Below are 24,967 nucleotides of genomic sequence, written 5' to 3'. Positions count from 1 at the left end.
GTCCAGTTACTCTGCTCTCATCCAGCTAACAGAAAAATAAAAAAAAAAAAAGAGGAAAAGGAGATCCCTCATTCAGGTGCTTAAAATGGAGGACTGCAGGATTTTTTTCTGGGTTTAGAATTAGGACTGGAACTCTGGCGATGGCAGGTTACTTGCATTAAGAAAATCTCAGAATATAGATGAAGAGAGGCACTGCTTTTTTAATGATACCTTTTCGTTTTGAAATTTCGCTTTGAATTTAGAGAAAGCTACTTTTCGAAGCAGGTGTGCCTCAGGAATGCAGAGAGCCTGTTGGTTTCTTTCAGTGACAGAAGTACGTGGGGACGGAGCAGACAGCATCATCTGCCATCAACATTCTTTGTTTCTGTTTTTGTTTTTGTTTTTTTACCCTGTGACATCCCGTGTTGAAGTTTACAGGAATTTTGCCAGGATTTAATGTCGAAGATTGAAGTATTTCAAGAGAGGAGCCCACCACAACATAAGCTGGCTTTGGAAAGTTGCAACAAAAGTTGTTCTCTTTTCCTGAGAAAAGTTCAAGGAGAATAGATGACATTCCTTACTCAGAGCAGTGCTCACAGGCACTTTCTTGAGGCAGTGTAGAGCCAGCCCAGTGCAAAGCTTTACTGCAACATGATGTTTGCCAGAGTGAACCTGTGCACTCTGCCTGCATGCCTAATTCATTTTAAACATAGGAGGGAAACGTTTTGTGAACATGTGGTTAAATTGTTAAATATTTTCTTGTAATATAGATTAATTTTTGGCCTCTCCTGATAGTTTTGACTGTTGTACAGAAAGTTTTCAAGCAGACCTAATCAGAAAGAGTAGACTGGCCCGTGGGGTTGCTTGCAAAATGCCTGTTTGGTGAGAATAGAGAGAGCAATAGATAAAACAGAAGCCAAGAAGGATAAGCGCCAAATTTCCACCAATTTTGGTGGGAGAGCAATCAGTCTCTAAAACATGATTGTGTCATTATATTCTTAGACAATTTTAGTGTGAAGTTAAGGGGGAAAGTACTTTTTAATCTATATTCTTGCATCTTTTTTTTTTTGAAGGTCCGTACAAAAGATCGTGTCTTTGACAGCATAAGTCATCTCATCAACTACCACCTTGAGAATAATTTGCCAATAGTTTCTTCAGTGAGTGAACTCTGCCTGCAACAGCCTGCTGAAAGGAAACACTGACTCCAGATCTCTTTTAGTTTTTGTAACTTGCAAGCTGTAACTGGTAGGAATGGCAGATCTGAAAAAAAACCACAAACATGTACATTAAAAAAAAAAAAAAAGAAAAAGCATATTCACATATACTTCACCAGTATGTTTTCTTTGTGTTTGAAAAGCCCCATTTCATATGGTACACTTGAAAATTCTCAGTTCTTTATGTAGACATGAAATCACAGCAGAGAGCTTTCTTAAAAGTACTTTCAATAAAATTGTTCAGATTCTCTAATGTGACTGTTGATAATGTATATATACATACCATATATATAAATACAGTCTATATTTATATTTTTTGAGTCAGTCTATTGACAGTAGACAACTATCTTCTGTGTCGTGTGTTTTTACCAAAAGAAAAAATGACCATTGTGATTGTTCAGATAAAAAATAGAATTCAGCAGTCTCAGTTTCTTGAGAAATTTAATACTAAGAATCTTATTTCTGATTTTACCTAAGAAGCACAACTATGGGGATTACAGGTGGATTATGCTAATTAACCATGGTAGAAGCCTGAATTCAGCAGCTAGTATTCCAACTCAGAAATATAGCATAGAATATTTTTGAAAGCATTATCCACTTACGTCACTGATATCAAAAGGATTTTATCTTTCTGATGTCGTTTGAATTCTTATATGATGATACTCAAAACATTTGTATCTTACTTTAACAATGATTTGTTGTGATCTCTCTGTGTATGAGGTGTGTGCTTTGATTTTTCTAATGATATTGTGACAAGATATTGTAATTTGTTAATTTCAGTGCTAAGGTTATTTATAAGTAGTTCTCTGCTTATGGTGAAGATCTAGGTGTCCTTGACTAACAGTCTCAAATGAGATGTTGCATACTGAGTAGAAAAGTTCAAATAACTTGTGTGTGATAGGCTTAATCCAAGATGCACATGATTGTTCAAAGACATATCTGAAAAGTCTTTTCTTCTTATGAACGGTGAAAACTATCCCAACTCTTTGGTCAGTTTTGCAAATTTTGCCACTTGCACTTACCTACCAAAGCATAACTTCATTTTGGCCTTCAGCAAGTGATAGGTATTGCAAATACAACTCTTTTCCTCCAAATATCAAGTTTAAAAAAATACGCATATACTAAAGATGCATTTCTGGCAGAAATGACCTTGGCTTTTGGTACTGGGAAATGCTTTAAGGGACGATTGTACTATCCACATTTAAGCATTATATGAAGTTATTTTCCCATTTTAGGAATCTTATTATGAGTCAAATTCAATAGACACAGTTCCTGTAAAGACAAAGCTTGTGCCAGAGTGAAGATTTAGCCTTCAGCAATCCAAGGTCTTCTCTAGCACCAGTCTCTCAAATCAAATCTTCAGATTTGATTCATAAAGACTTGGCAGGGTAGAGTCTAGGTTAAGCAATTGCCTACCCTGCAGTAGTCAACACTTAAATGTACTTAAAGTTAGATTTGGCTCTAAGAATTTGCCAAGTTTAAAAATTTGTCAAGCCATAACAAAACTGACTGAATGACTCACAGTACATTCAGGCAGGACCGTGATATTAAAATTCTGAAATAATTTTCTTGTATCTTCTGCTTTTAAATATGGTGAATTTGCAGCTTGGGAATTGGATTTTGGCTAATCTCAAAACTGAAAATGATCAAGGCACTTAAGACTAATCAAGTAGTCTGTACCATAAAGATACACTTGATTCTATAATCAAGACACCCAGAAGCCAAACTAAGACATTAGCAAAGAAAATGTTTGTGATTAGTATTACTACACATAGTTTTTATTTGATGTTTCTTGGTCTGGGTGGAAGCTGAGAGCAAAGGAGAGAAATTAACTGCTGCATTGCAACCCAAATCAGTACGGCATTCAATTTCAAGGAACTATTAAAATTTGGTTTTACTAGATTGGAAGTTGTAAGGAAACATGAACAGACCTTATATCCCAGATTAGTGTTCACCAAAATCACTTTGAGTTTCCATGTCTCACCATATTCCACTTTGAAGTATCTCAGTTTCCATTTTTTTTTTTTTTCTCCTTAAGTAACACTTATTATTCCATGTTCTAACCTTCCTGCAGCCACGTTGTGGAAAGTTTTCAGTGTGAGATCAGTACCTATAAGAGAATGTGTCTTTTGTTCTTTTGAATATCTCATATAATTTCAGAAAAAGTTTGATGCATAATCCCCCTTAGGTGTTCAAAATGCCCACCTGCTGCCTATGTCTGTTCTGGATTCCTAAGTATTCTGGAAAAAACTGACAAGATTTGGGTGCATTGAAGGCACTAAACACACACTGAAATAAACACCTAAATTTTTTTTACCAATGTCCTAGCTGCAGCTTTAATAACTTAGCACCCACTTAGCTGGATGCTTTGGAAATTAAAGCACCCGGCAAGGAGACACACAAAATGAAATAGCTTGACAGAAATACTAAACTTCCCAGACTACATTTCACAGGCTCTGCCTCCAGGAAAATGTGGCTATTTTAAGCTGCTCTGTCAGCACAGCCAGCTTGCACAGCTCAGCATGTGCACTGATTATGCAAAGGTTACATATACCTTGATCAGATGCAGTTTGGTCCTGGATAGCAATAGTGCCGTTGGGCTGTGACAGTGCCCTGCTGATGCAATGGGCCAGCAGACCCTGTCTGGCCAGGTGGGAGGATCCAGAGGCTTTCCTAAGCCATTTGGGAACCAAATGATCTCACGACTGTCCAGGAAGGAAGGGCATGCATGCCAGTCAATGCTCTGTTTGCGAATCCTGCCATGGCTTTCCCTCTGTCACTCTGGTAGAGTTGGCTTCCCCCTTTATGAAAATGCTAAAAAAAACCTGTATGGCCATTTGGATGGCAGTTCCAAACCTGTTATTATTAGAGTCAAAGTCCATTTTAAACTGAACTTGACAAGAGCTAATTGAACCTGCTAGAATGGCTGGGCTCATTTCTGTGAGGAACCAACACTGACAGCAATTTCAGAGATGTAGAAGTTATGAGAGAGGCTCAAATGCTGCGTGATTGGCTGAAAACCAGACAAACAACAGCAAAATAATGTGAGCCTTTTAAAGTTTGCCTTCAATTTGGAATCCCTCCACCTTTTGTTATTATTCTCTTGTACGCAGTCTCAAGGGCTACACGCTTTGTTGATGGTAATTCAGTGCCATGACTTCAAGAAGTGAGATTTTACTTAAAAGATTTTCTAGACTCAGTAGAAATCACTGAGATTAGGAAATACTATAGTACCCTTTGATATTTTCCCAGGGAATAGCTGAGAAGTCAAACTGAAACTAAATATCCTGCAAGACTGTTTACATTGCTTTTGAGCCCTATCTGATTATGAGTTTTGCTTCCAGTTGTTTTGCAATTATAGAAACTATTGGCAATGAAAACACACTCAATTCCTTTAAAGAAAGAACTTTTAGAAGTAATTCTTATCTTCTTCACTTGTAAGTGAAATTATTTTGAATACTTTTATTGCAGATCTAGAGCAATTATTAAGATAATAAAATTTTCCAGGGATGCTGGCAGTGATAGACTGGACATCTAGGTACAGTCACACTTTCAATTATTTTGGATGCTTCAGAAGCAATGAAACCTCAAAGATAGAAAATGTGATTTGAAAAGTGAATTACCTTCTGGCAAAACTCTGAGTTTGCTCAGAGTGAGGACTCCCAGCTTCCCTTCCCTAATGCAAGAAGGGAATGTTCAAATTGACCATGCCTGTCTGGTGGCCACAAGAGGAGATGCAATTTCCATGGCTTAGTGCCTGCCTTCCTGCCCAGGGCTTTGTGCACACAGTGAGGATAGAAGGTTGTACAGTAGTTTCACTCCACATCCTACAATTCACAATGGGAGATAACACTGGCTCTGCCAGAAACCCCTCTGCCAGACATGTTCAGTAAAAGCTTGAATAGGGGACGCAGCCCTGGGACCAAATCTTGTGTGCAGACTTGTTCATTGTCACTGTAATAAAAATGTTTAACATTCTGCTAAACATCACCTGCCAGCACTAATTTCTCCATATCCTGGGTTCGTTCTTTTTTACCTCTGTGGAATTAATACACTCACATTTTTTATCATCATAGTCCTCAGGCATCACATGCAACAAGATGAGAAGAGTTTTTAAAAGAATTATGCCAGAGCGTGATTGCTGCGTGCACATCAAGTGCCAGATGCCAGCTACAATGCGTTAATAATAGAATTGATGCATATTTAGATATTTGTAAGTAGCAAATGTTCCATTTGAAAACTAGCGGAGTTTTGCAGCTTCTAGGAAATTTGCAGCTCTAAGGGGGATATTTGGAACACATGAATATTCTGACAAAAGCTTAGAAACCCTGCTTTCAAGATTTTGTTCTTATCTTCCAGTGTGTACCTGAAGTAAGTGGTAGAACCAAGAATTTATATTAAGCAAACCACATTTGCATAAATAAAATCTAAACTGAAGTAGCAGACATACTTCCCTTTTTATCTTCCGTAGAGTTTCAAAACATATCTACATAAAGTCCAAATTCAGATTTACCTCAGCGCACTGCCAAAAACATCTTGATTTACATGGTCTTTTTTGCCCAAAATGAGGTTTGCACCCTTTCACAAGCCTGTGCTTGCTCAGAGCTGGCAGGACGTGGGCAAATTCCCACTAAAAGCTCTGTGATCAGCTGTACTTGACTCACTCAGACACAGTGTCTGTGGACACTGGTCATGTCTGCACTGGATGCAGCTGGAATGAGGGCAGGCCTGTGGAAAAGAAAACACGGCAGTACGATCTGCCAGCAGTTAACCAGAGGCTTGGATAGAGAGTGAGAAGCCGTGCTGGGAGAGGGACCTTCAGGGATAAGAAATATGCAGCCTGGAAACACGAGCCAATAGGCATGAAAGCTGCTAATGAGAATAGAGTGCTGTTGCCAAATTACAAACATGCTAATTGGTTGATGGGGTTAAAGCAGAACCCCTGGGGATGCAATGCCTACTGCTCATCTCTTATTGAGACATTTATGTTCATAAGCCCTGATCTGTACCTCTGCATGCTCCAGTGAAATCATCTTGTATGGTTTCCACTGAGAAAAAGCAGGGCTAATTTTTTTTTTTTTTTGTCTCAGTGAGGGGAACAAGATTTCAGAGCTATTCATTTCTAGCAGAAGCACCATAAAAAGACTTTAAACCTTGTATGACAACAAAACAGGCTGTGGAAACCAAAGCTAGAAAGAAGCTAAAACTGGATGACTCATTCTGCTACCCCAATGTGTAAGAGACAGTGCAGATGACTCAGAAAAGAAAGGTAGCCTCAGATTTTGAGATTAAGATCATGAAGATCAAATAAAATCCAGGTCAAATGACAGATTTTTTTTCAGCAGTTCTCCTTTTTGTTTCTTGAGGCAAAAAACACCAAACACATCCAGGCATACTTTAATTCAAAATAAGTGAAATTTTCTAATAAGTGAGGAATGTAAAGATTATAATTGGTATATATTTGTGTCCTTTGTGTCTGGATTGGTGTGATAACTGCTTCTCAGTAAAGTCCTGCAGATTTAAACCTTGAAAGAAGCCAGGTTTCTTCTTTTGAGGTAAATGTTTTTCTTTGCATTGTGTAGGTAGCAACATCAAAAATAAAAAGTGACTATTTTGCTGTGAAAGGGACTTTTACTGTACAATCATTATTTATTAATATTTATTATTTTTAGAAATATTTTTAAATGAGAATTGCATAAAAAATAATGTATGTGGAGATATTGTGATAATTTATACTCCAAACCACTTTTGTGAATTTCAAGTTTTTGCCTGTCTGCTGATTGTGGTATTCTGGCTCTAGAGGCAAATTTTGTCTCTGAGGAAGTCCTTGAGCAACATAGTTTGGAATATAAGTGTCATGCAACTGTTTTCTGAGTATTCAGTTTGTATATGTTGAACCAAAGTAATAAAACAGTGAGCACCACTATGAGATTGAGATGTGTGTAAAGTGGGCTTGAGTCTGTTCTCCTACACTCGGGTTCCCTAAAGGCTTCAGCTGTTGGGTTTGGGTTTGTCTGTTGTTTGGTTTTTTAACCGAAGCCCATTTTGTAGCAGAATATGTGCCATTCTGCAAGGCTTACCGAGGTTTTGAATATTAACAAATCAATGAATTACTCAATCCGGCAGAGTCAGGGGTGGGAAACGTCAGAGGACCAAATGGCACGTGGGGACCTGGACCTCAGTTTCAGTGACCTCATGCCACAGGAGCACCACTGACTTTGGCAGAGGCAACGCTGAGTTCTGTGGGTTTGTTTCTGACAAGCACCATTTTCATGATGCAAGGAATGGTTCCCACAGGCCCTCTTCCTGAGCCAGACAATGCTGTCTTCTGGAAGGGCAGTTTTGCTGCTTGGCACACTGAACAGGTGAGGATAGGCTAGGGCAGCCTACGCCATGGTCTTATCCTTGGAGACTGACTGCAAGGACAAGGTCCATACAAGAGCAGCCATTTAGTGTATTTGTGGAGAGGGGAATGGCTCCATGACAGCAGGAAGCTCATCTGGTCTGGTGTTCCCTATATCCTCTTCCTCCACTGACGAAATGCCTCCCGGCAAAGACCCTCCCTTCCCCCCTGCCCTTTTGGAGTAAAGCTGAGCCTGGCGATGCCATGGGAAGTTATGCTGCTCTCAGGCAGAAGAAACGCAGCTCTGAAGGATGCAGGAGTACCTGCTGTGCCTCTGCACCCCTCTGTGCCTCTGCACGGTGCCTCCAGCCCAATTCTCCTGCTGGGGAGGGGACTCAGGGTAGCGGCAAACAGAAACCCCCCTGTCGCTGCTACTGTGCCTGCCCCCCTGAGCTGGGCCATAAGGAGGGAGTGTCTCCAGGCCCAGCATGGCCACCCTCTGATGGCAGTGTCCTTATCTGTGTGGGTGAGTGGAATGGCACCCACAGGGGGGCACCAGCACATCCCTGCTCCCCAGCAGCTCACTGCCCCATTTTCGGGACCCCGGCTTTTTGGCACCTGGCACTTTACCTGGCACAGGTGTGTTTTCTGTTTCCTTACTAGAGCAGCTGGAAACAGCAAGCCTTGCAGGCAGCATGGCACCCTCATTATGGTAGATCCTGGCAAAATGCGCCTTTCCAGGGAGCAGCCACGGTGGTGCAGCTGGGGCAGACAGCCCTCCAAGCAGGTGGGCCAAGGGAACAAGCCCTTCTTCCCGAAAGCAGGGGGCAAAGCCTTCCTCCAGCCCTAGGGATCATCACCTTCAGCAGCACAGCATTCCCATGGGTAGAAACATAGAATATTCTGAGAATATTCCAAAGGGATCCATCAGGACCACAGAGTCCAACTCCTGGCCCTGCACAGGACACCCCAAGAATCATACCATGTGTCTGAGGGTGTTGTCTAAATGCTTCTTGAACTCTGTCAGGCTTGGTGCTGTGACTGCCTCCTGGGGAGCCTGTTCAGTGCCCAACCACCCTCTGGGTGAAAAACTTTTTCCTGATGTCCAACCTAAACCTCTCCTGACTTAGCTTCATGCCATTTCCTGGAGTCCTGTCACTGGTCACAAGAGCGAAGAGATCTGTACTTGCCCCTCCACTCCCCCTTGTGAGGATGTTGAAGGCCACAGTGAGGTATCCTCATCTCTAAACTGAATGAGCCAGAGCCTGAAGCCACCATGTGACCTCATCTGCTCCTCAGATGGTTTCCCCTGCAGGCTCTTCACCATCCTCGCTACCCTCCTTTGGACACTCTCTAATAGCTCAATGTCTTTCTTATATTGCAGTGCCCAAACCTGCACACACTATGGCAGGTGAGGTCGCCCCCGGGCAGAGCAGAGCAGGGGACAATCCCCTCCCTGGCCCAGCTGGTGATGCTTTGCCTGATGCCCCCCAGGACAGGGTTGGCCCTCCTGGCTGCCAGGGCACTGCTGGCTCATATCCAACTTACCACCCACCAGAACCCCCAGGGCCCTTTCTGCAGTGCTGCTCTCCAGCCTGTCATTCCCTGTCTATGCACACAGCCAGGATTGCCTGATCCCAGGTGCAGAATCCAGCACTTGCCCTTGTTGGACATCGCATGGTCAGTGATTGCCCATTTCTCTAATTTGCTGAGGTCTCTCTGCAGGGCTTCTCTTCCCTCAAGGGAGTCCTCCCAGTCTAGTGCCATTAAACTTACTACTCCCTCAGGAATACTTAGGAGTCCTTCGTTCAAGTCATTACTGAAGATGTTAAAGAGAACTGAGCCAAGGATGGGGCCCTGCAGAACCCCACTGGTGACAGGTCACCAGCCTGATGTTACCCCCTTCACTGTAACTCTTTGTGCCTGATCTGTGAGCCAGTTGCTCCCCCACTGCGTAACCTGGTTATCCAGCTGTGTGCTTGGCATTTTGTCCAGAGGGATCCTGTGAGGGACATTAATGAAACCTTTACTGAAATCCAAAAAGATCACACCAACTGGCTTCCCTTGGTCAGCTAGGTAGGTTACCTTGTCATAGAAGGAAATCAGGTTTGACAAGCAGGACTTCCCCCTCACGAAGCCCTGCTGGCTGTGACCCAGTGACAGTTGTTGCCCTCCAGGTGGTTTTCAACACTTCCCAGAATAATCTTCTCCATAACATTACCAGGCACTGCAGTGAAACTGACAGGCCTGTAGCTTCTGGGGTCCTCCTTCTTGCCCTTTCTGAAAGCTGGGACAACATTTGCCAGCTTCCAGTCAGCTGGGACCTCTCTGGATTCCCACTCAAAATTCATCAAGAGAGCCTTTGTGACTACATCAGCCAACCCTTTGAGGATTCTGGGATGAATCCTATTAGGCCCCATAGATTTGAAGGGATCCAACTGGAGCAGCAGATCCCCCACAATTTTAGGATCAGCTGGGAGTTGATCATTCTCACAGTCATGGTCCTCCAGCTCAGGGCAATGAGACCCCCTTGGTCCATCATCCGTGTTGAAGACAGAGGCAAAGAAAACCTTAAACACCTCTGCCTTGTCTCTGTCCCAGTTAGTAAGGTGACCATCCTCATCCTGTCACAAGCTGTTATTCCTACACTGCCTTTTGCCACTAATATATTTGAAAAAACTCTTTTTATTGTCCCTCACATTTCTGGCCAGCTTCGTCTTCAGTTGAGCCCTGTGCCACACAAATTTTCTCCCTGCAGCAGCAAGCAGCATCTCTGAATTCTTCCCATGTCATTAGACCTCTGGGCATACACCTTTCTTTTTCATCTTATTTCCAAGAGATCCCTTTCAGCCAAGCTGGCCTTCCGCCTTTGGGGTACTGCCTTCAGGCTCAACACTCAGCATTTAAATGCATGTTTTCAATAGAAGGCCAAACCCTATTTTACAATTCTTTGAAAAATGACTGCTACATGACAACTTTGGCTCAAAGGTTTGAGTTCTTTTATTAAAAGTTTTCAAAATGTTTATGGTACCTAATCAGTTGCAAATACTCTACAAGACTGTTGGCAATAAAAGACTCTTGGTAAGCAGCTTGTGAAAACCTTTATTTTCTCCATAGGTGGCTGGATTAGCATTTATTTTGTAATCCAGAAAAAAACCACAAACATTCCAATTAATGAAATAATATGAATGAAAGGTTAAGTGCCCTTTGTAGCCTTTGCTCCACATAAAACCAACTGAAAGGGAGACCTTATTCATTTTTTTGTATGCTCAAATCAGCCTAGATGGTAACAAGCTTGGATTCTGGGGTGTGTTTAAAGGAATTTTCTAATATTTTAGGGTTAAAGAAGATATTCTCCATCTTTTCCCAGCTTCAAGGACACATCATCTTCTTGGTTGTTTAATGTCCAGTCTGTTCTGAAATCTTCCACGATCTATGCCTTATGTAAAACTTCCCAGTGGAATGTGCCCACTGAAGATTGTGTCAACAATAGTTTTGGTTTTTTCTCTTCAGTCCTAGGTGTTTTGTAAATTATATTATCAGTGTTATATTTGAATTTTGGAAACCTGCTTTAAGTACGGCAGGAAAGTGAACTAACAAAATATCCCCACAGCTCCAAAATAAGAAAAGAAACTAAAAGTAGAATGGAAGGTTTTTGTACTGACAGGTAATCACATGGCCTCCAGCAGTGGAGTTGCCTGAATTACCTGTACCTTGCACCAACACTGACAATAGCTAAGGCTAAAATACAGATGATAAAGCTCACTTTTATGTTCATTTTCTTGGACTATGACTATTAAAAACCACTCTTCCCCCCCCTCCCCCTCTAAATAGCAAGAATCACGTGACATCATTGACATGAGGGTTGGTGTGGGTACAGCTACCCTGTTTTCTCAAACCTTTGTGTTCCTAAGGCCTGTCTGTTGTACAATAGCAAGGAATGTTGCCAAATGCCACCACCACGTGAACTAAGTTACAAGTACACAAATATCTTAGCTGGCAGTTTTCAAAGACACAGCCTCAGGGAGGAACTTCTACAATGCAGCCAAAAAGCAGCGTAAGACCTAAAACCCTAAGCAAGCCATGGCAATGCAATGTCACCAGTTCTGTTTCTCACAAAGTTACAGAGCCTGCAGCCTGTATCTGCAGTCCATATAGTTATATCACGCTTTGCTTGGTTTAGCTTTTTATTCTTCTCTAAGTGCACTCACTGCTTTTCAACATTTTTGGTAGAAATTATTTTGTATTTACTACTCTCTTTCACAGTTATTTCATTCAAATACAGTTCTTTGTTCTCACACACTTTTTCTAAAGGCTTAAAATATTTACAAGCAGACCGTTAATTTGTAAAAGATAATCACAATGCAAACCTCTACATTTTAAAGGCTTTTGCTATACACATTACACAGCTTACACACTACACATATTTGGGAACAGTCTAATGCTGCTGCTTTAAATGATTAAGACCAGATTAAAGCTAAGGATGAGCTCTTTCAGGCTGTGCGTTAAAAAAGCCTCAATTACTTCTGATTGTGCATGAGACAAGGTGTGTTTTGAGACCTTAAACACAAATCTTTGAAAGAGCCCAACAACAACAGATGGTTACATTCTTACTGAAAGACAACGGGAACTTGTCTCAGAATTTCCTGCCAAACTTCACGGAAGCCTCCAGCTGAAAAGGATTATCGATGGAAGTGCCACGGGCTGCCTCCATGAGGACTTGAAACCAGATGTTTAGGAAGTCTTAACCACTCTGGGTCTCAGGGAACCCCTTTGACACTGACCACCATTCTGTACCGAGGCTGGTAAGGCAGTGATGAACCGTAAAGTTGCTTTCAGGTTTCTCTGGAACAACCTCTCAAAAGGCTGGGGCTGGGGCTCCAGGTCTTCCAAACCAACAAGTTTTCCTTCCAGATCCAAGGCAGGGTCAGGCCTTGATCAGGTCAGGAGGTATGCCCTTCAGTATGATCCTGTTGTACCGCATCTTTTCTCCTGTATCTGCAAAAGTGTCCAGAGGTGATAGAAGTGCAGGGTCCCATTGACAGAAAATGGGATATTGTCCCACTTGCTAAACTTCCCAGGGAGAATTCCTGACACAATCCCACGCTGTGGTGGTGCCTGGAAAGAAGCAACTCCATAGGAACCCACTGTGGTTCATTGCTTTCTGAAATGATATGTCTCTGTTTCAAAACTGAAGGATCTCAGCTCAGGTAGCGCATTCACAATGTACACAGGTTCACATAGGTTGGACATAAATTTTTAAATACATTGAAAATAGTAAGCAAAACTACATGCATTGAAACAGTATGTGAATACACATTTGTTACATGTGTATTGTGGGGTCACATTTTGACTACTTTAAATAGCAAACATATATGTCCTCTCTCAATGGTTATTTGCTACTGCTTAAAAAGTGTTGTGAAATGCCACAGTGACAACTGACATATTGTCTTTCACTAAACATGAAAAGTTTGAATAACAATGGATAAAAAAAAAAATACTGCATTGATATGACATGTTAAAGTTCCTGACAGTTAAAAGTTACTACTTCATTTTAAATATCCCCATTGAAACACATCTATTTGTATAATTAGTCACCTTACACTGTATACTGCAATACAATGTTTAGCATATTGTAAACTTTTACCAAACAATGAATTTTTAGTAAGAAATTGTACAAATATACAGCTATTTATACCACATATATATAAGGCCATTAACATAACAGCAAGATACATACAGAGAACTAAATTCAACATTACAACATATGTAATGAGCTCTTCTCCCAGCTGACAATAATCGGGTTTATTTTCCAACTATCAGCAGTCTTTAGTGAATCTAAAGTTTCTAACAGGTTTTAGTGATGTCTTCCAAAACCAGTAAGTGCCAAATACAGTCTCAGCATGCAATGCCACTGCGGTGTGTGATGTCCTTAAATGTACACGGACTCTGTCCCGGCTGTTGGGCAGCACGAAAGGTTTTTTTTCTGCATCAGGTGTGTTACTGAATGAACACCCAAAACACACGATTGTTGATAAATAAGTCCTCAAAGTTAAATAAGTGGTTAGTGTCTTCCCCTGTGATTTAAGTGCATGAATATTTAAACTACACTTGTAGTTTAAACCTAAAAGCCACGGAAAAGTACTTGTCTTGAGGAGTCCTTTACTTACAGAAGTTCCCGTTGTGAAACGAAGATTCATTTTTCTCGGCGACACACGAGGGAATGTTCATCGGTGGGAAATCTTCCTTTGGCTTCTGGGTGTTGCTGCTGCTGGACTTGCTTCGACTGTGGTCTGGTGTGGGCTGAATAGGCAAAGATCTGGCCACCTTGGATTTCACCAGGCAGCCACAAACAAGGCGAAAGAAAGCACGGCGCATCTCCTTACTGGCCAGGGTGTAAATGATCGGGTTCATCGCAGAGTTGATGACCGCCAGAGCAATAAACCAGTTGGCTTTGTACAGGACAGAGCACTCCTTGACTCTGCAGGCCACGTCAATGAGGAACAGGATGAAGAGTGGAGACCAACAGGCAATGAAGACGCTCACGACGATCACGACAGTCCTAAGGAGCGCCATGGACCGCTCCGAGTTGTTGTGGTTGGTGACGTTGCGACTGCTGGACTTAACCAGGATGTAGATACGGGCATAAAGGATGACAATGGCAACCAAAATGGCTATGAAGATACTGATGCAGAACACAACATACTTCTTGGAGTACAGAGGCAAAATTGTTGAGCAATCTGGCAAGTTGTTTATACAGTTCCAGCCGAGGATGGGTAAGGCACCCAAGGAAACTGAAATGAGCCAGCACGTACCAATGAGAAGGAACACTCTGTATTTTTTATTTGCATCGTAAGGCCTCATTTTAATCATGGTTAAATGCCTCTCAATAGCTATTGCTAGCAAGCTGAAAGTGGAGGCTCCCAGGGCAACAAACATGCTGCCTTCCCTAATGAACCAGATTGTGGAGGATAAGCTCAGAGTCTTCTTCCCAGACATAAGAATGTTTACTTTGTAAACAATCCCAGCTAAAAGATCACAGAGAGCTAGATTGCCAATAAAAAAGTACATACGGTTGTGAAATTTATTGTTTTTCCATATGGCAATCAACACCATCAAGTTTTCCAGGACTATGAAACTACACAGGATCAGAAATGCAATAGTGGGCAGGTCTATATTATCAGTTGCCTTTTCCCTTGAAATAAGCTTTCCTGTGTAATTATAATGCAGTACAATTAGAGAGTCCATCTCTTCATTTCCTTGAGGGCTGACAAGAGCATCAGGTGGCATGGTAACTGCTGCCATCATTTGTTCCCTGGTGGATGCTGGACTTCTTTTTCCTCAATATCACAAGAATATAGTTCCAATAACTTTCCACAAGAGGGAGATCAAGCCACGTTCCTCCCAGCACTCCTCTGGGCGGGCGTTGCGTATCCCCAGCTCCAGCAAACCTCGCATATTAATTCGGGAGAGTGGCTTGCAAACCAGGCTCTGAAAATAAAACCAACAAATGCAACATAAGTATCACCGTCTTCCCGTGTCAGTTCAAGCTGCAAGATAGACCCAGGAGCCGAGAGAGAGGGACAGTGACTGTGACAGGAAACCAAGGCAGAGTGTTGCTGCACGCTTGCCTGCCAAGGTAGCTGTGAGGTGGGTAAGTCCAGACACAGCTTGGCTGCAGAAACACAAGGGCAAGGTAGAGAACTGCTCAAAAGAGTTTCCCCCCCCCTTCTCCAAAATGTCTGGTCCCAGCAAGCCTCAGCGTGCACAGCAAACAGGTCACTGCTTCTCCAAAAGACCTGGGTGTACATGGCGCTACCGAAACACCACCCAACCATCACTGCCTGAGCAGCAGCAGGGCAAACTCTCTGCCTTCTAAGCTTGTTCTTGTTCCCCGCGCAGACTCGAGGTAGGAAGGCTCCCGAGCAAGCTGGTGACAAGTCTTGATGCCAGCGTGCACGTTGCCAGTGCCCAAAATAACTTCCCACCCTTAATGGTATAAAATTGTGATGTTTACAGTTGAGAAGATGCAATTGAAGAAAGTCAGTCATCATAAAATCAATCCTACTTTCCACTCAAATTAGTTGGATTTCTGCTACCTTTTTAAAAACAAACACAGCAAGTCATATTTTTATAAGTATTCGTTTTCTTTTTGGTTCACTTTACTTTTTTTTTCCCCTTTTCATATGTATAGAAATCATACATTTAAAGTTTTTGGTTGGTTTTTTTTTTTGTTGTTGGTTTTTTTTGTTTTGTTTTGTGGTTTTTTTTTTTGTCTTTTTTTTTTTTTTAAAAAAAATAGTTACACCCAATTTAATTGTCCCTCTCAGAAATTCTGATTTTCTTTAAGTTACAGCTTAGATTAACTGCAATGTTTTTCCCTGGACTTTGAGGTTCCATTTTCGCAGCAGGTCCTCCAAACTTTTTTTCAATAAATATCGGAAGAGACCTGTACAGCTTTGTAAAAATATCAGATGTTAGTAGCACTTACTCTTTTATTAAAAATGTGGCATTTTTGTCACTGCAATGAGAATCAGGACTTGTGCCCCAAATGTATGCACTGAGGATGAAAAAACAGCCAATATTTCAGTTTTCTATGAAAACCAGGATGGGGATGAGGAAAGAATTGGTTTAATCTGAACCAAATTTGTAATTTTTTTTTTTTTCTGTGAAAGGTAAAAAAATAAGAATTTGTGCTGGATGGGAAGACACTTTCCATTGGCCCAGAATTAAGTAGCTTAGTTTGGGGAACTTTTTAATAACTAGAGCTCCTGACTATACCATTTATTTACTCAATGAGTATTTTCCTAGCACATCAAAGACACTTTCAAAGGGTAGGTATCAAGGAAAGAGGGGGGGTAACTAGATATCTTTAAGGTCCCTTCCAACCCAATCCATTCTATGATTTTAAGATTCTTTGCAGGTTTCTGAAGACCAGAGGAACGTGCGAGCCACTGCTGACCCAGCAGTCTGTTTGGGGCACTTAAAAAGTGAGAAATACATTTTCAAGTGGCTCTCAGGAGGATGAGAGGAGGAGCAAACCACATCCCAGAAGAATGTAAAGGGATTTAAAGGGATGACCCACACCCTATTTTTCCACTCTCTCTTTTCCTGGATTCCGTCCTTCAGAAAGGACGTGATCTGACAAAAGCCTGCAGTAAATTGACTTGAATTCTTTAGTACATTCAGGATGTTTTAAAATTATTTTCTGAGAAAATAATTTGCTATTTACCCATTGTTATTTCCCCACTCTAGTTCAAAGTTTCAAACTGTGCTTGGTGTCCTTGGTCCTTTTTTTACTCTGAAGATCACAGCAACCACCTCACTCATTTCCCAGAAGCTGAACTGGGCCCTTGAATTGTTAAAACTCTTTTCTGAAACATGGTAACAGCAAAGCTCTCAACAGAACAACTTCACCTCAGCTAAGGTTCAATGTAATTGTAATTCACTTACAATCTGCACACTGTTATCACATAAATTGTCACAGCCTTTCATTGTATTGGCTTATAACAAAATCCCACTGTGTCCATATGAATTGCAAGTGCTTTCCACTGTAAAATAAACAATTACATTTGACTGGAAAAGTGTTTGTTAATAATAGCTCAACCAGCAACACTCACCAGGCTGGCTGATGGCTGCCTGAGAGAATAATATTCCTAACATTTAAGAGTGCCACATATAACAAAATAAACGTTTCTGGAAGTCTTTTTCAAGCGAGTTATCACATTGGTCTATTATCAAAGGGCAAATACATTTCTTTCTGTGAAGAAAATTACGTGGCATACGTAGGAGTTTATCAGCCACAACTCAGCAGATGCAAACTGTCATGACTCTACTAAAGGCAATGGTGCTATACCAGTTCCCCTGGCTGAAGGCAAGGACGATGCACTCGATCAGCAGAAATCATGCAGGGCCCCTGCCAGTGTTTGTAATTACTCCTCTTAAAATTATTACAGCAAAAAGTAAGTCTTTGCCTGTGACAGCATAGTGAGAAGGCAGTGAAGGTTGTAACATTACTGTCTGCCAGGGCTCTCACGGCATGAGTATCACTCACAAGCCACTTGGACGTTAACATAAATAATAATGCAACAAATTAAAATTTATTCTTTTTTTGGCAGCAACATTCCCAAGTAATATCTTTTAGCCATTTCAACCCTTCTCTTGTTTCCCTCCAGCTTTGTAGCCAGTAACTCAGAAAGCCCATTCTCCCTTTAACAGTTAGAAAAATTAATGTTGGTTTTGCATTACAATAACAGGGCAGCAACAGCCAGGTCCAGGATAACCTGTGTCACTGCTTTGTGACAGTACCACGACTTACTCTGCAAAACACGTTTGCCCCAGTCGCACACTGGCTGCAAAGTATGCACTTCAGTCCAGAATATTTAAAAAAACAACCTGAAGAACCTGCCTGTGGCATGTTGCTTGCCCAGCACTGCCACGCTTAGGTACCTCAGCACCTCTTGAAACCACCGGAAACGAGTTTTACTCCCTCTGAAGCAAAGCAGGGGATCCCTATCGCTCCACCACCAGGTACCACTGGAAAGATAAAGCAACCCCTCTGCACTGCAGGGGCAATCTGGCCACACTTCCTCACGGATGCGATGGCTGCAACAGCGATCTCTAAATTACTCACACAAAGGCAGTGGTACAGTGACAAGAACCACAGTCATGTGGAACCACAACCATGTGGAGGGCAGAATTCAGCTGCCTCCTCCAGCTATTTGGCTTCCCTACTCCGAGGGTGGAGAGAGGAGTTGGGGTCAGCCATGAACACCAAGATATCCCCCTCCTGGATAATTTCCTGGCCCACCCCATGCTTTGGGGTTTCTACAGCGGTTAATGTGGTCTCCTGCAGAGGTCAAGGATCCTAGGAGGGTCAAGTACCCTTTCAAGTTGGAGCAGGGGCTCTCTACCGTGGCTCATAATCCTAGATCCCACTGGGGTCTGTATGGTCTCTCTGACACAAATGCCATGAAAAAAAGCAATGCTGTGTGGAAGGCCACAATCCCGGGACCTGCCCTACTGCAAGACACACCTCCACTGTCCTCTCCAGCTCCACCACATAGCGGTACAGGCAGAAACTCAGAGTCATATCTCTCACCAGCTCTCCTGGCCTGCAGTATTCCTCTGGGAGCATGCAATTCCCAGTGCCAGGAGGCAATGGGGAACTTGTGATAATGGGGATGCCAAAACCCTTCAGCAACCACCTCCAATACACCCCTGCTCTCTGTTTCTAGCAGGCACTCTGGTTAAGAGTCCCACAGGACCTGAGGGCTTTTACCATCTCATGAATCACTCTAAGAGAAATGAGAAATTTCTGTGTTTCAAAAGAGTGAACCAAAGTGCTCTCAATTTTCTGAAAGTCAAGGCAACAAGTGAGAATAGAACTTAACTTTTCACTACCTACTTCTGCCTGCACAAGAACGCATAATGCTATGCATTCAGTGCACTCACTGTAATTTGGCCAGAATTGTATTTTCCTGCTTTTCAAATAGTCATGAACAGACTTGACCAAAGAAACTGGATGCCCCTTCACCACCACTACAGATATTGCAGTTCTCCCTTCTCTGCCACCTTCTTTGGCCAACAAAGACATTTTTTAAAATGGCAAAGAAAATAATACATATCCAAAGACAAACGTTTTTATGTGTTTGTACAGCCCTTGTAAATAAAGAGTAAACGTGAGTAATTTATGAGGTAGTCTCATTAACTAAAAAAGCTTTTCAGAACAGCAGCACATTTCAATACACAGTTCCACCGAAATTAAGCTGTGCTAGATGAAAATGAAGTTTAGACAATAAACATCTGCTGCAGAACAATGTCTTAGACAACTCGAACGTTAAAAAGATTTTCTACTTAAGTGAATGTGCTGGCAGATTACAGCCTCAGAAAAAAACCCAAATAATTACTTTTCCTGGCTTCTGGCTCGTAGATATCTGCTTGAATTTTGTAATTCCGAGTAGGACACACGCACACCTCCTCACTCCCGGCCGGTTTAATTCTTGCACGTTAAAGGGAAGTCACTTGGACTTCTTTCCCCTGTCTCACAGCACTCCCAGACCTATTCCCCCCCTGCTCCAAACTCCGGGGTTCCGTTCACAAATTTCCACCGCCGCGGCGACCCGAACTTTGTGGGGCGATTAACATCTCGTCTAAGTCGCCCGGCGCGTCCGCGGCGTGACCGCCTCGAAGAGCAAACACCACTCCCGGGGCTCCCACGGGTGCCGCTCCCTCCGCTCCGGCAGCCGGACCGGCCCCGCACTCCGGGCCCGGCGGGACGGGCACGCCGAGCCCTCGCTGGCCGAGCCGGGACGGCCCCGACGGGCGGGCGGGGCACGGGCCGGGCCGTCTCGGAGCCCCGAGCTGCGCTCACCCCGCGGCCCCCGGTGCTCCGCGGCCGCCGCATCCGACCCTGGGGCTGGGATGGGATAGGATGGGATGGGATCGCCCCGGCCCTGCCCGCCGCCAGTTCCCGTAGCCACCCCGCCCGGGTACCCCCGGCTGACCGACCTCCCCTCCGGGCTTTCCTCCGGCGCGTCCGCCCCCCCCTCGGGTCCTGCCTCCAGCACTCCGCTCCCGCTCCGCCGCCACCGCCGCACAGGCTTCGCTCCGCGTTCTCTGCCTGCCCCCGTCCCGTCCCGTCCCGTCCCGCCCCGCCTCACCCCGCCCCTTGGCCGCTCACCGTGCCCCATGCCCGGGGGAGCAGCGCCGCCGAGCTGGATGCTGCCGGCAGGGCTCGGCCGCGGGCGGAGCGGGGGGTTTGATTCCTGCGCGGCGAGAAGGGCAGCCGGGGTGAAAATGTGAGACGGCAGAGCCCGCCGGCGAGTATTTGTAAGGTCCATAACAATGCGGGGTGGAGGGGAGGAAGTTCTGGGTAGGTCTTACTCAGCTCGAGCGATTATCGCGTTCGAGAGAGGTTTTTACGTGTGTTGCATCTGCCCCTCTGTTAGGCTGTCTCCAATAACGAGACCTTCAGGGACCTTGAGTCGAGAGGCACACGGTGAAGAAAAAGTACTTCTGGTTTTGACCCAGAGCTGCCGATTACAGAGTGTTTCCTGGTAAGGTACCACTTGACAGAGTTACTGGCTGAGTAATAAACGACTCAAGGACGGGGACAGGCACGCGGGTTGCCCCAGTGACAGGAGCAGCGCTTTGGAAAAGAAGTTGGAACCCTGGATCCTGCAACCGTCTAATTTAAATGTACTTGTAAGATGCCTGTGGGTACAGCAAATCTTTCTGCCAAACTGTGTGTGATGAGCTGGCAAACAGGAACGCCACAACAACCTTGCAAGGCTCAGGCAGGCGTGTGGGGCTGCCCAGTCGTTCCGCTGCAATCAGTGGTTTTTTTTGAGAACCCCCTGCCTGGATCTGAGCGTTGTTGAACTCGGAGTCGTGCCGTGGGGCTCTGCTGTCATGTCGCCTGCACTGCTGCTCCGTAGGGAAGAAACGTGCTGGAAGAAAGCAGAACTAGGCTTTTCATAGCCAAAAACCTTATACCTGCTGTCCTCTCCCCTCATGTGCTGTGTGAAAGCTGCCTTCTTATGTGGAATAGGAGAGGAGTGGAAAACTCCTTCCATGTCACGTCAAAGTACTCGGCAAAGGGAGACTGGGCCTGTGAATCATTGCTCTCCCATTGCTCAGCAAGGCCTTGTCCTACAGATTCCTTGAAAACCACACCATGAAGCTCTGTAGTTCTCCTGGCAACTGCTGGCTACACGCCATCAAGACCCAGTTCTTGTAGAGCAGATGTTTCAGTGAGCAGACCCTAGCTTGACTCTGTGTTCTCCTATTATTCTTGTTCTTTTCTCTCTGTCCTCATTTTTCCTTTGCTGCCTTTTGCCTACTTGGAGAGGGGAGCCAGAAGAAATAGTCGTTCTGATCAGACTGTCATATATAGGGGGACCAGACACTGCCACCAGAAAGATCTTCTGACAGTGGTGCCAGGAGCTGGTAAACTGTGTCCTGCTGCCTGTGATGGCTTTAGAGTGCCTTCCTTAGTTGCTCTTACTGCCACCAGCAACCCACAGGAGCAGCCCACAGCAAGGCCCCACTGCACTACAAGGGAATCACCTTGGAGAGGAGCTTGCATGGAAAGTGGTGTATCCGTGGTGAGGACCAGACGTTCCCTCTGACTGACACCTCCTGATGGTGTCTGACATGGTGCTGTATGAAAGCCCCTCTGCTGCAAAGCCCCTGGAGCGACGCAGCCACACCAGGGAGCAGGGTGATGTCATGCCCCAGCTCTCCTCTCCGTCATGGGGAACAGACTTCAGCCACGGCTTTGCTGGAGGGGTGTTTGGCCCATCAGCAGGCAGTGGTTTCCTGCAGCTGCCTGTGGGTCCTGTGGTTGCAGTGGCTGCTGATGTCACTGGAGGAGGCAGGACACTGCAGTGCAAGCTGGAGAAGCCAGCCAGGGACCAAGTGGGGTGGAGAGTCCCTGTTCGGAGGCTGCCAGGGCATCTTAGACCAAAGCAACTGTTGGCAAAAAGCTTTGGGGAGCTCAGCCTCTCCAGCAATAGCTGATAACAACCCACTGGTTCAATTCCAAATGCCACACAGCAGCCAGTGAGGCACACATGGGGAGCTTTCCACGAAGCTCTTGACCTTAAAGGAAATTACATTTTTGTGGGGTAAAGAGATTAATGACTAAGTAAAGGAGCTGTGATGAATTTTCATAGCAACAGAAGGTTAACAGCTCAATTTTCCAGGGGTGAGAAGTCCTTTCTGCCCTGAAAATTCCTGAGTGAGTGGGCAAAATGGATTAATAATGGGAAAGCAACCATTTCTGATGTTATTTGGGGTACTCAACAGGGAGACTAAAACTGAGAACAAGATGTTTCCAAGATCTGGAGGTCCAGAGTGACCTGCTGATAAATGCCATGTTCATTTCCGTGCTGCTGAGTGAAATATAGGAAAAACAGCTCTAATGATAGATGCACAAATCTGCATGGAGTGTTAACAGTCAGAACAGAGGTCTTTGTGGATAGCCCTTAAAAAGCGCTTGACGTTCTTTTAACTGTTAAAGTGAAACTGAATTCTAGGAACTGTAAAGAAAGGAATAAAGAACAAAATGGAAAAACATGGTTCTGCAAACTTGGCACCTTGTGTACCATGAGTACCTCTGGTTGCTTCCTCTCCTTAAGAATGCAGTACAACACAAAAAGGCAAAAAAAAAAAAAAAAAAAAAAAAAAAAAAAAAAAAAAAAAAAAAAAAAAAAAGAAAAAAAAAAAAAAAAAAAAAGTGATGGAGTGCTTAGAAAAGTCACCTCAGAAGGGAAAATCCAAGTTGGCTAGGTCTAACTGGTGGTCTGAAAAAGGGAAAAACACAACAAACGAAGATGGAATATTTTTAAACAAAAGGACACAAATTTCTGACAATGTACCATTGAATTGTGGAACACAATCATCAGGGGAGAAAAAGCCATTAAACAAACTACATGAAACCGCACGGAGTAAATACATTTAAATAAGGTTAAATACAGTGAGAGGGCAGGGCAGGGTACAAGGGCTGGGCCTCCCAGCACCCTGCAACAGCCCATGGATCTACTCTTCTGTCGTGGGTTTTACATGGAGAATAATGGATTAAAGAAAGGGTTTGTTTTTTTTTCCATGTGTGGCATTTGGTCCAGAGAAAGCAGTGAATGATGAGCGCCATCGATACAGATGGTTTTTCAGCACGTGCTTAAAAGTTAAAAAAGTGGTTAAAGCTACTTCTATTTACAGATAGATAAAATACATAAACATGCAATAAAAGCTGAAGTTACCCTCAGATGAAAGATATTGTGGTTTCTCTACAGACAAAACAGCTCATGTTTCAAGATTAATATTATCCTTCTCATGTATTAGTTACAATTAAGTCCACTTTTTTTTCGGGTAACTGTGATAAAATCTTGGTTACTTCTGTCTTTCAAGATCATGTGATGTTTTATTAATGCATTAGTTATAATTTCATCATACTGACATTCACCCAATGCTTCACAGATCTGTCATTGATTTCCTTGCCTGGAGTTCCTGAAGTAATGCTTCATCATTTGGAAAACTAGTAATTTATTTTTGACTGTTTTGGTGTGAAAACTAAACGGCAGCAGAGCAATTTTAAAACTAAAATTCAAAACAGCATGATATTTATCTGATTCTGTGATAACATATTTTAGCTCTCCACTGTTGCTGAGCTATCCTTTTTATATTAACAGATGTGTTATGTGTGACTTGTTACATCTACATGATGAAGTGCTGGAACATATTTTTGTTTGTAACACCATTTTTATTCCTATTTCTGTGACTCCAACCCAGTCTTAAGACAATATTAAATGCAGTATTGTTTAAATTAGAAGTCATTAAGGGGCAAATTTAATTAATATTTTAATTGAATGTAAACATAAAACCAAAAAATATGCAGTGATCAAAATACATTTGTTTACTACATCAAAGAAGAAGTCTGTCAATCACTGTAAAATATTAAGAAAAGATATTTTGGAAACCTCAAAAACAATGACTTTTTCACATCCTCATGCACTTGTATCTCATGTATTTGCCGTATTCTTTTGCCTGTCTCAACTTTTTTGGAAGATACTTGTCGTGATTTCTTTAGCAGCAGTAAAGCTGACACAAAAACTCTGTAAATCCATCATGGGAATGACTGAGGCCAAGATCTTGAAAACCTTGCTACCACAACATCGCTAACGTTTTGTCAATGTAATTTGAATCACAGCGTCTCATAGTGCATTTGACTTAATATATTTAAATCTGTTATCTTTGAACAGCAATATTCTGATTAAATATCCACACTGCTTCAATGCACCATTTCGGAGTTTGTCTTAGAAATTATCAATAAGCAGATACACCTCTTAAATTAACACCTGCTTTCTGCTCCCTCAGGTCGTTATGTGGGATGAAGCATTTGTCTTCTTCTGATCTGCATACAAGCTCGTGTGAAAACTGCAGCTTTGTATGTGCTTTCTTCTTCGTCTTCTTTTCATGGCACATTTCTTTTCACGGAATTTGTGAGAGGTACAGTCTTGTGCTTATCGTGTGTAAATACAATATATACCCATAGGACATATTTCAGCTGCATGTTTTATATTAACTGCCGGGATCACGTGCTTAGCTAAGCTGAACTCTGTCTGCCTCTGCAAGTGACACCTTCCTCTGGGGATAAAGGGGCAGGTGCTCCCAGCACGGCCAGATATTTGCTGTTAGTGTTAACATTAAGGCTGACTCAGCTCAGTGCACAGCCCTGTGCAGATTGCACATGCTAAAAGAAAGATAGCTGTTATCTCAGCGCTTCCAGCCAGACATGATGTAAAAAGTGAAATGCAGAGAAACGAGAAGGGGAAATGAGTTCAGTCCGACAGCTCCTTGGGTTTCCCCATCTGCATCCTGCAGCTCAACACTCCAGTCATGAAGACCATACGCCTACATCACTGTCTGA

The 24,967-nt window shown here is 43.2% G+C and overlaps 2 protein-coding genes across 12 annotated transcripts in view; one reads left to right on the top strand and one right to left on the bottom strand.

Annotated features, from left to right (window-relative positions):
* SHC3 (SHC adaptor protein 3) overlaps positions 1–7,126 on the top strand; it is a 60,595-nt gene extending 53,469 nt beyond the window's left edge. For all 8 annotated transcript variants that reach the window (XM_027891831.1, XM_027891908.1, XM_027891657.1 and 5 more), the window contains one exon: positions 1,053–7,126. In XM_027891831.1, the coding sequence (XP_027747632.1) occupies positions 1,053–1,181 (129 nt within the window). In that variant the 3' untranslated portion in view covers positions 1,182–7,126. The remainder of the gene's footprint in view (positions 1–1,052) is intronic.
* Positions 7,127–11,380: 4,254 nt separating this feature from the next.
* On the bottom strand, positions 11,381–20,387 carry S1PR3 (sphingosine-1-phosphate receptor 3). 4 transcript variants are annotated; one of them, XM_027891001.1, is made up of 2 exons: positions 20,219–20,387; positions 11,381–15,027 (listed from the first exon to the last, which is right to left on the bottom strand). In XM_027891001.1, the coding sequence occupies exon 2, from the start codon at positions 14,842–14,844 to the stop codon at positions 13,699–13,701; it is 1,146 nt and encodes a 381-aa protein (XP_027746802.1). In that variant the 5' UTR covers positions 14,845–15,027; positions 20,219–20,387; the 3' UTR covers positions 11,381–13,698. The 4 variants fall into 4 exon arrangements, with proteins under 4 accessions (XP_027746802.1, XP_027746716.1, XP_027746966.1 ...); XM_027890915.1 differs by lacking the exon at positions 20,219–20,387 and adding an exon at positions 20,047–20,164; XM_027891165.1 differs by lacking the exon at positions 20,219–20,387 and adding an exon at positions 20,043–20,115.
* Between the last annotated feature and the right edge of the window lie 4,580 nt (positions 20,388–24,967).

The sequence above is a fragment of the Empidonax traillii genome, unplaced genomic scaffold (assembly GCF_003031625.1).
Source record: "Empidonax traillii isolate 1590-97213 ecotype Southwest subspecies unplaced genomic scaffold, ASM303162v1 scaffold2:size4533513, whole genome shotgun sequence".
Lineage (NCBI taxonomy): Eukaryota > Metazoa > Chordata > Aves > Passeriformes > Tyrannidae > Empidonax > Empidonax traillii.
This window is presented reverse-complemented; position numbering and strand designations above follow the sequence as displayed.

Coding starts and splice junctions, on each gene's coding strand:
- S1PR3 (XM_027891001.1), bottom strand. CDS start 14,844: ATGATGGCAGCAGTTACCATGCCACCTGATGCTCTTGTCAGCCCTCAA.